Raw genomic sequence first — 10,059 nt, 5'->3', positions numbered from 1 at the left:
TATAACACAAAATCGCTTAGAGGTCAGTAAGCAAAACCAGAATTAATTCCACATATACGGCGCTTCGGGTTATAAAGCGCACTGTCGTTTTTTTGAGAAAATTAAAGGCTTTTAAGTGCGCCCTATGTTGCAAAAAATACGGTAATTGTCTTATAGTGTGATTTGTTTTTGCACATGATTTGCGACGTGCAACAGAGAGTGAAACAGTAGAACTGGCTTCTGTGACTAAAAATAAATTAATTACATCAGTGTGAACTCAATGCAGTTGTGAAACTACTCTATGCTTGAAAAATAGTTTTGTTTGCCTTTTCACTACTTTCATGCATAATCCATACATCTCTTCCTCTGTCAGATATCCCATCTGTGCTGCCTGACTCTGCAGTGTTCAACCCAGACGATGGCACTGGTGGTGGAGGCTTCGTTGTTCACTGGCTCAACAATAAGGACCTCAGCTTCACTTCCTCCATGGACCTCTTTATGCTGCAGCTCCGTAAATTCTCTGAACAGCAGCTGGACCAGACTACAGAGGACCCCCTGGACCCTGAAGGATCTCCTATAAAGTTTGACTTTGGTACAACCCACAACCAGGCCACCACACATTAGCTTAAAAGTAACATTATGTTGTAAACACATATTTATTTCTGGCTTTTTAGACCTGGACGAGATGTCTGACAAAGGGTCCTCAGAGCACGGTGAAGAGGGTGAGCCAGGGGAGCAGGGGAGCACCAAGGCATCCTCCCCGGGATCCAGCTCCAGCATACCTTTGCCCTCCATGCTGCTGGAGAGGAAGATGGAGACTCTGATCACAGAGTGGAACAAGAGCCCAGATATGTTGTTCACCATCCACCCTACCGATGGATCTTTCCTGGTTTGGCATGTGAAGTACTTGGATGAATTCAACCAAGGCATCTTTAGACAGGTTCAGGTGAGCAGAAAATTTGGCAGGATGCGATATAAGCAGGATACGTTTTTTTGCATCCTGCTTATAATTTTCTCAAGCAAGTGAGAGACATTTTGTTTCTCCAAAGAAAAACCTTTCTTCTTCTGCGTTACATTCAATAGTGAATCACTTGCATACACACTGGCAGCAGTGTAACTGTACTCCCCCAGAGTTATGTAAGACTCTGAATGTTCCTTTTCTTTCCTATGTGCGCCTCTGTGCGTGTGGGCTAAAAAAAACTTGGTCATGATTCATAAAACTATTTCGGACAAATCGTGTGATCTTTCCTGAGTATTATTTATTTTATATTTGGAAATTTAATGTGTATTGTTAACATTTAATTCAGTAATACTTCACACCTTATTTGAAAGTTTTCACATACTGTATGCACAATAATCCAGTTAATTCCGTTATAAACCAGTTAATCCAGTTTGCTCATTTAAAAGCCATGATGTCTCGCTCTCGCTCTCATATGGGCGGGCCAGATTTTCTGGGCGGGCAAAGCAGAGAAAGGAGAGCTAATCTTTCCCCCTAAGACGTCATAAGGAGCAAGATTGCAGATCGGTCAATCTGAGCTTTAATTTTCTCAAAGGCAGAGCAGGATACCCAGGGTTCGGTTTACACATATCGTCATTTCTAGCCACTGGGGGATCACAGGCAGGCTGGGGGAACTCATGTTAATGTTAAAAAACCTCAAAGTGACATTTTCCTGCCATGTGACATTTTAGAAAAAAAGGGGAACTACCTGAATGTAGTGCTCTTTGCTAAAGAAAAAAGAAGAAGAGATAACATTAGCGTTGGAGTTTAGTGAATCGGTGTATTTTGTCAAGCCCCAACTCTGAACTCAGAGTTGCTCACTAGTGCACTCAAATTTATGCAGCGAGATGCTTAAACTGTAGAGCCTGGCTGTCCTTAAGGAGGGTGGCATTGCAACAAAAACAGGCTGAGGATAAACATGGTAGAGAACAGTAAAGGATTGGAATTTGATTAGCTTTATTTTAGCTCCTACAAATAAGGTCACAGGGAATTTCTTAGGTTCTTATTTATTGTATTCTTCTTCTTATTTATTTAAATACTCTACAAAGCCTGTAATGATACAGTACTGCATGCAGACATATAACTTTTTGTCTTCATGGTCATAATAAGACAACACCCATTGGCATTGTAAAATAAGAGCTTTATAATGCTATGTACACATAAAGTCCATGTGTACTGTACTGGTAGTGTATATGTAATATGCAATGAGCTGTGTGAGCATAAACTAGCAAGCCAAATGTCATATTGTTAATGATGCTTCTGATAAACTAGAAAGCTGACACCACATTAGTATTAATAGGGTCGGTGGACTGTAGAGAATATGTGCCTGTGTTCTTAATGGTTTTTATTTTGATCCATCTCTCCTATTAGGTGTCTTTCTCCTCCCGTATTCAAGTGGCATTTCCTACAGGTGATGCCAATTCACTGAGTAAAAACATCCTGATGTATGCCTTTACTTTGACTGAGAGTGAGCATACCAGTGCAGATGACCAGGGGAGGATGGTCCAACGTGTCTCCCACTCTGCTTCAGCTTCGGCCGGCCTCGGTTCACCCGCACTGGCCTCCTCTCCCAACCCGTGCCGTGGCATCAGTCCTGCTGTCATGATGGTCTCAAAGCATGTTGATGGATCTCTCAATCAGGTGAAAGATTGTTGGAAACAAAATGGAGAGCTTGAGATGCATTTTTTCTTCCAGGGTCAATTTTTTGTTTTTGTTGTATTTCTTAATCCCCTTTCTACTATTTCACACCAACACCATAATTTCATGTAAATTAATGTCTGTGTGTATTGAGCCTTCCCTGCCCTTTCTAATTTTTTTGTTTCCCTCTGTCTGTAGTGGGCAGTAACATTTGCTGAGCGCTCTGCCTTCTCCAACGTACTAACTGTGTCACACAAGTTCCGGTACTGTGGCCACCGCTTTCATCTGAACGACCAAGCCTGCCACACAGTGCTGCCACTGCTGCTGACCTCCTCTCACCATAATGCTCTGCTCACCCCTCCCTCAGCCCCTGGCAGCCTGGAAGATGAGCAACCTCCTACCTTTCCCCAACCAAAGGGACTTCCACGGTAAGGCAAAGAAAGAGCAGGGAGGCAGTACATAACAAAAAGCAAAAGAGGAGAGGAAAGAAAACGCAGGGAGCACATGGTTTAAATGCCATAGCTACTGCTCATTGCAACATGCTGTGACACGCTTTCAAAAATGATGGATTTGTTGTTGTCTGCATGAAACATGAGTTCTGACAATGCATTATTTTTCCATTAGCAGGAAGCAGCTTCGTAATGCAGCTACAAGGACATTCCATGACCCCAATGCCATCTACAGTGAGCTTATCTTGTGGAGGGTGGACCACATTGGACCCTTGTCCTGCACTGGAGGGGTCTCTGAACTGGCCCGTATCAACTCTCTGCACACCTCTGCCTTCAGCAATGTTGCTTGGCTACCTACACTAGTACCCAGCTCTGTTCTTGGTAAACACACCATGCATGTATTAATATGAATGTCAATTTTAACCTGAGTGATTCTTGTTATGAGTAAATAATTACCAAGAACTTTAATGTAAAATGGGAAGTTTCACTATTGAATGCTGAATCATCTGAACTGCTTTTGGTATTTGCTATCTGTCCGGACTAAACTGTGCAAAATGTATGCACATTATATAATGGCCTTCAGGCCACTAAAGTTCATACCTCCTATGCTATGCAGTGGTAAAGTCAATTATTTCTTCCTTGCCTTATTATTGCCAATCAAAATATAAACATATTTTTCTGACTGTGCCAACAATATACCTTTTCATATTAAGATCCAAACTTGATCTAGTTTCTCTAGATTCTGCCGACAGAATCCATAAAATCATTCTTTTTAAGTTGGGAGATGTCTTCTATTGATAGATTTAGGCTGAATGTACAAGTGTCATTCAACTTTCAACTAACAAATATTGCATGTTTTCTTTCTGTATTATTCACCAAATAATAGTCAATACATCATTTAGCACCATAGGACTTTCCCACTAACTTTGTGTTGTGTCCTTCAGGATCTTACTGTAACAGCGCCAGTGCCTGTTTTGTGGCATCAGATGGTAAAAACCTGCGTCTCTATCAAGCTGTGGTGGATGCCAGAAAACTGCTGGATGAGCTGTCAGACCCTGAAACGTCTGTGAGTGGACACACTCAACCGTCACTGCACACAAAAACAATGTTTTGGTCATTAGGTTGTGATCATCTCTGTGTGGAGTCTCTCTTCAGGGAATTTCAATGTACAGTATCTGTGTCTTCATCTCTCACACCATGACCCTTTTAGTCACAAAAGACCGCATATCGAGTCCAAAGTAGGCATGTGGGTGTACATCAACCATGAAACTATATAACCATGCTACATTTTTTCACCACATTAATGATTTTTAATGCTGTACATGAAATGGATAATTTACTGTTTTTCATGTGTGTGTCTCTGTTTAGAAACTGGTGGGCGAAGTTTTCAACATTGTCAGCCAGCAGTCCACTGCCAGACCTGGATGTATCATAGAGTTGGACGTCATTACAAACCAGGTTAGCAGCTGCTGTATGGTTTTCACAGGTCTTACATCCTGAAACCTTCTGATAAATAGACATAGTAACCTGTTTTATGCTTTTTCCATGTTCATCCAGTGTGGTGCCAACACCCAGTTGCTGCATGTCTTCCAAGAGGACTTCATTCTAGGTTACAAGCCTCAGAATGAATCTGAGGCATACACACCGGCCTTTCCATCTGGTGAAGGTATAGCACCTAACTCAAATTAAAACTTTTTTTGACATCTGTTTCCCCAGACATTTTAAAACCAGATAATATCATTTCATTATATCCAGATTACCAACCTGCCCCATTCTCTGAGAAGTTCTTCCTGGTGGTGATAGAAAAGGATCTCAACAGAAACTCTGTCTTGCAGATGTGGCATCTGCACCTCAAGTCTGTGCAGGCCTGTGTTGGTAGGTGTTGGGTACACACAGCTGTGCAAGCATGCATCTTATATGTAAAGCCTACCTTTTTTATTTAAATCAAACTTTACTGAGGGGTAGGCCAGCTATTATATCCCTGTGTCTCTTTCTCCAGATGAGCTAAGCCCAGACTTTAGCTTCCAGAGCCAGCTAATGGTTCCCAGTCAAGTTGTGAATGCTGACTCTTCTCCAGAGACCTCACCTATCAGACCACTGCCACGGTCAGCCTCTACAGCCAACTTGCAATCAGCCAGCAAACTCATCCTCAGCTCCAAGCTGGTGTACAGCAAGAGGCTCGACCTGCCCCACGGGGTGGAGGTTACCAGGGCCACCCCCTCTGCAGGTTGGGATGGGCACTTAGTTATCACACAAATGACTCACATCATGTTGTTGTTTTTTCCAAGTTAAGAGGGATGTGTAAAGCGCTTTTTTCCCCAGTGTTGATTAGGTGAAATAGTCCCAAAATGGTCTTCATTAATTTAGCGCATGTTGACAATTGATTTAGAAATAAAATAAAAAATTTAAAAGGTGCTTCTATTACTTTGGTTTCCCTCTTTATGTCAGGTCAGGTAGATTTGAAAGGTGCCCTGCCAAACAAAACCATTTTTAAAAAATATTTTAGGTCCATATGTGTTTGTGTTATGTTGTGAATGTGAAAATGAACTACTACCTCCTCTCTCAGCTCTGGCCACTGAAAAGAAATAAACGGAGAAATCAGGTCAATTACAAAAGCTGGTCAGTCTGATGTCATGTTCATTCAGCTCATTACCATTCATAAACTTGTCCAGTTGCACTGGGTAAAGGAAACTGAGAGCTAGGCTCTCATTGGCTAGTTGTTAGCCAATCAGAGGCAATCAGCTTAGCTTGTTGAATATTAATGAGAACTGGCACAAATAAAGCTGAGTCTTCCTGCAGGCATTCTATACCACGCTAGAATGGCTTGACAAACACAAAGAAATGTTACAGAGGCCATAGTAGAACTTCAGACATTACCACAAAGTCATGAAATGCAGTACGTGTGGCAGGGCACCTTTAAGAAGTACCTGGTAAATCTATTTGCCCCATGTGTTGTACAAACCAAGAAATCAGTTTATAATGCAAGAAAATGCAAAAAATGCTTAACATGTTGTCTGTTTTAATATCTCTTTTTTTGTTAGGTCATCTGAGTTCCTCTTCTATCTACCCTGTGTGCCTGGCTCCGTACCTGATTGTCACTACCTGCTCTGATTCTCGCGTGCGGTTCTGGCACTGTGCTGTGGAGGGGGATGATGGGTATAGCGAGGAGGACCGGGACAACCGTGCATACCGCTGGGAGCCCTGGGCCCTGATGAATGAGGAGGAAGACAACAACAGTGCTGTGTGTGTGTCTGGACGGCCTGTTGCTGTGTCCTGCTCCTACATTGGCAGGCTGGCCATAGCCTTTAAAAAGCCAAGACAGGGCCAGGTAGGACATTTTTATTTGGCTTTAAAATGGTGTTTCAGTGTACTGTTCAGTACCAAAAACCTATAGTGATGTGGGAATTCATTTAAATGTTGCCATCACCTTGAGGTGGAAAATTGCAATAAAAATGTAAATGCAGTAAACATAATTTGGCAGTATAGCCTGGATCCTCCAAAAATAGAAAACAATTCCAAATATTAGCATTTTAATACATATTTATGTAAAGTTGAGAATAGAGAAGAAGGAACTAAATAAGATAAACACACATTATGCATATTATACACTGCAGTGCATTTACAATTTGTGCTAACCATCATCAAAAGGAAGTGATGAAACCTGACTATCTGAGAATTGGGATTTATTTTTCCCGAAAATTAGATGAATCAGATCCCAGCAAAAGACAACCCATTTCCCCCAAATCCCGGGAACTAGCTGTTTTTATTTATTTAGCCCAAGTAATGTATCAATATCATTCAAATATACGTTCCCAAATCCCAAACTTACATTTTTATATTATTTGTATTATTTTTTGCAAAAAAACACAAGAAGTTTATGTTCATCATCAACACAGTTTGCAATGATCAATTCTGCTGCGTGATCAAGTGAGCTGTGTCCGTGACATCTGCTAAATGCTGATTATGAAACGCCAGGTGGATTGTTTGTGACTTGTCTTCTGAAAATCTAGTCAACCTGTATAAAAACTGTATTTTACAGAACTCCATTATGAAAACTAATAAATTTGCTAAAAAACATTGAATGATTCCTAAACCATTCTATTAAACCAAATACATTCTGTAGTATTTGTATGCGGCTGCAAATGGGAATAATCCCTCAAAGTATTCACTCAAATATTTCTTTATTAGGGAAGGGCAGGCATATTTCTCTTTTAAACACATACAAGTTCAACTAAATGAAAGAAAAAGACCCACAGAAATGAACAACTGTACACTGGAAAAAGACAGTGTAACTGAAACGATGGAAAACTGAATTGGAAAAAAAAAAAAAATGCCCAAACACTCTGCTCCAATATTAGCGTTTAATTGTTATTGTGACGACTACATTCTTTTAGTGTACAATGCATTCTCACCCTGCCCTTTCCTTTTCTTCTAGAAGTGTTTTCAAAAAGCAGACAGCATCAATAGGCTCAGGCAGTTTTGGATTTTTGTGAAAATTGGCCGCAGATAGAAAACGCTCTCTCCGCCTCCATGGATGTAGACTACTGCTGCGAAATGAATTTATTGAGACTTTATTACCGTAACTACATTACAGCACCGCCTTACAGCACCCCTCCTGCATCAACGTTATCATATGACAACAACTCCTTGCGTTTTTTAATTTCATTTTATTCCCCGTCATAACATTTCCTGGGAATCGGGAAATAGACTTGATCAGATTTCCCGGGAATCCCGTTTCCCGAGATTAAGTCTGTGTGGGCACAGATGAGGAATGTTTACATTTTTAAGAAAGATCTTCTTGTCTTCAGCTGCAAGGTTCTGGAGAGGACTTCTCCATGCACGTGTCCATCTATGAGTGTGAATCTACTGGCGGCTCAGAGTGGGTTTTAGAGCAAACTCTACACTTGGACGACTTTACCAGACCCTCATCAACCCTGGATCCAAGAGTCAGTGTGGACTCCAACCTCTTTGTCTACAGCAGGTCAGGGGGGCACTTCTTGTGTGTTTGTATCATATTCTGTCAGCCACTGTATGTTTATCAGTACGGGTGTCTCATAAGTTAATAATTTTCTCTATGCCAGGTCTGACCTGTACATGAGCAGAGACCATAGCTCCCCCAACATTAAGCACTACGTTCACTTGGACTGGCTGTCAAAGGAAGATGGATCTCACATCCTCACTGTGGGAGTTGGATCCAATATTCTCATGTACGGCCGTATCTCTGGCGTGGTAAATGAGCCGACTAGCAGCAAGGAGGGAGTGGCTGTCATCACCCTTCCTCTAGGGGGCAGTATCAAACAGGGCATCCGCTCACGCTGGATCCTACTTCGATCTGTGGACCTCCTGTCCTCCGTTGACGGCACGCCGTGTCTGCCAGTCTCCTTGTCCTGGGTGAGGGATGGCATCCTGGTGGTGGGCATGGACTGTGAAATGCATGTGTATGCCCAGTGGCATCAGGACAAGAAGCCTGGGGAGGGAGAGGAGGGCATCCTATCATCTGCAGACATTGCTGGAACGGTTTCCTCCTCGGTCTTTGAAGGGAGAGCTCGGTCTAAGAGTGTGTTTGAAGGGAGTGCTGCAGTGGATGAGGCCCTTCGTGCCCCGGCAGGACTTCAGGAAGGAGGACTATTTGAAGCTGCTCACTCCCTGTCTCCGACTCTGCCCCAGTACCATCCCACCCAGCTGCTGGAACTCATGGACCTGGGCAAGGTTCGCCGTGCAAAGGTGAGTTGGTTTCTGCTACTGCAAAATGATTATTCCAAAGCTCTCATTTTTTTATTTAAAAACATCATTAAGATGTATTGTAGGCTAGAGTACAGCGAGGCCCACCTTTTTCTGGATCGAACTAACCAAAAAGACAGATGCCCACAGACACTGACTGGATCAGTGGTTCTCAAACTTTTAACACAACATATGGGCTAGGTCCAGGTTGACTTGCCGTTCGGTCTCGTATGCAGACCTTGGTCCGGACTTTGAGAAGCCCTGGTCTAGACAAAAACAAGGATATGTGGTGATCTAGCACATCTAATCCACGTTGTTGTATATGCTGTTTACCCTTTAATCTTTTTGTATATCTCTGTATATCAGGCCATCCTTGCCCACCTGGTGAAGTGTATTGCCGGAGAAGTCGCTGTAGTGAGGGATGTAGAAGCTGGTGAGGGCGGAGCCAGAAGGCATCTGTCCCGTACCATCAGTGTGACTGGCAGCACAGCAAAAGACACCATTGTGGCTGGCCGTGATGGGGGCAGGGACTACACAGAGATAAACTCCATCCCTCCCTTGCCCCTCTATTCCCTCATATTGGCTGACCTTGACACCTCGTACAAGGGAGCGGAAGAGGCTGCTAAGGGAACTAAGGGGGCCGACGGTGAGGGATCCCAGAAGTCCGCAGAGGACCAGTATGCTGACCTCTTCCAGGTAGGTAGAGTTAAATGAGCTCTGATTATGTTATTAAAGGTGTTGTCCAGTAATACATTTGACTCCTTTTCTACTGTGCTATCAGGTGCAAACAGTTACCACAGATGATTTTGTGAACTTTGCCACCGACAAGCCAGAGAGGAAGTCACGAGTTATCAACCTATCTCAATATGGACCTACCTACTTTGGTCCGGAGCATGCTCAGGTATTGCTGTATTTTTTAGAAGAGGATCCCATTTTTTAAAAAAAAAGGGAAGTTGCACCATAAATCTAGACTATTTAAGATATCATTCTGAGGTTCTTGTTCCTTTCTTTCTTCCTTTTTGTGTCAAGGTATTGTCCAGTCACCTCATGCACTCCAGCCTACCAGGACTGACCAGACTAGAGCAGATGTTCTTGGTGGCCTTGGCTGATACTGTTGCAACCACCAGTGCTGAGGTCACCAGCTCCACTGACCAACAGTACACAGGTCAGCATATGTGTGTGTATATAGGTTACAATCATATTTGTGATATGGAAGGTGGATTGTATAACAGAGTAAGTATAACCTTTGCACCAAGTTTTACTGGGCTTAAGGAC

At 42.6% G+C, this 10,059-nt stretch overlaps 1 protein-coding gene across 3 annotated transcripts in view; it reads left to right on the top strand.

Moving 5' to 3' along the window:
- The window catches only part of dmxl2 (Dmx-like 2), a 45,999-nt gene that overhangs the window by 12,649 nt on the left and 23,291 nt on the right, over positions 1–10,059 (top strand). For all 3 annotated transcript variants that reach the window (XM_032518121.1, XM_032518048.1, XM_032517970.1), the window contains exons 10-25: positions 353–571; positions 654–925; positions 2,348–2,617; positions 2,813–3,042; positions 3,239–3,444; positions 4,008–4,129; positions 4,432–4,521; positions 4,621–4,729; positions 4,819–4,938; positions 5,063–5,290; positions 6,105–6,391; positions 7,872–8,044; positions 8,145–8,787; positions 9,151–9,480; positions 9,566–9,685; positions 9,814–9,949. In XM_032518121.1, the coding sequence (XP_032374012.1) occupies positions 353–571; positions 654–925; positions 2,348–2,617; positions 2,813–3,042; positions 3,239–3,444; positions 4,008–4,129; positions 4,432–4,521; positions 4,621–4,729; positions 4,819–4,938; positions 5,063–5,290; positions 6,105–6,391; positions 7,872–8,044; positions 8,145–8,787; positions 9,151–9,480; positions 9,566–9,685; positions 9,814–9,949 (3,555 nt within the window). The remainder of the gene's footprint in view (positions 1–352; positions 572–653; positions 926–2,347; positions 2,618–2,812; positions 3,043–3,238; positions 3,445–4,007; positions 4,130–4,431; positions 4,522–4,620; positions 4,730–4,818; positions 4,939–5,062; positions 5,291–6,104; positions 6,392–7,871; positions 8,045–8,144; positions 8,788–9,150; positions 9,481–9,565; positions 9,686–9,813; positions 9,950–10,059) is intronic.

Source organism: Etheostoma spectabile, chromosome 1 (genome assembly GCF_008692095.1).
Source record: "Etheostoma spectabile isolate EspeVRDwgs_2016 chromosome 1, UIUC_Espe_1.0, whole genome shotgun sequence".
Classification (NCBI taxonomy): Eukaryota; Metazoa; Chordata; class Actinopteri; order Perciformes; family Percidae; genus Etheostoma; species Etheostoma spectabile.
Note: the sequence above shows the minus strand (reverse complement) of the source record. Positions and strands in the feature narration are given on the sequence as shown.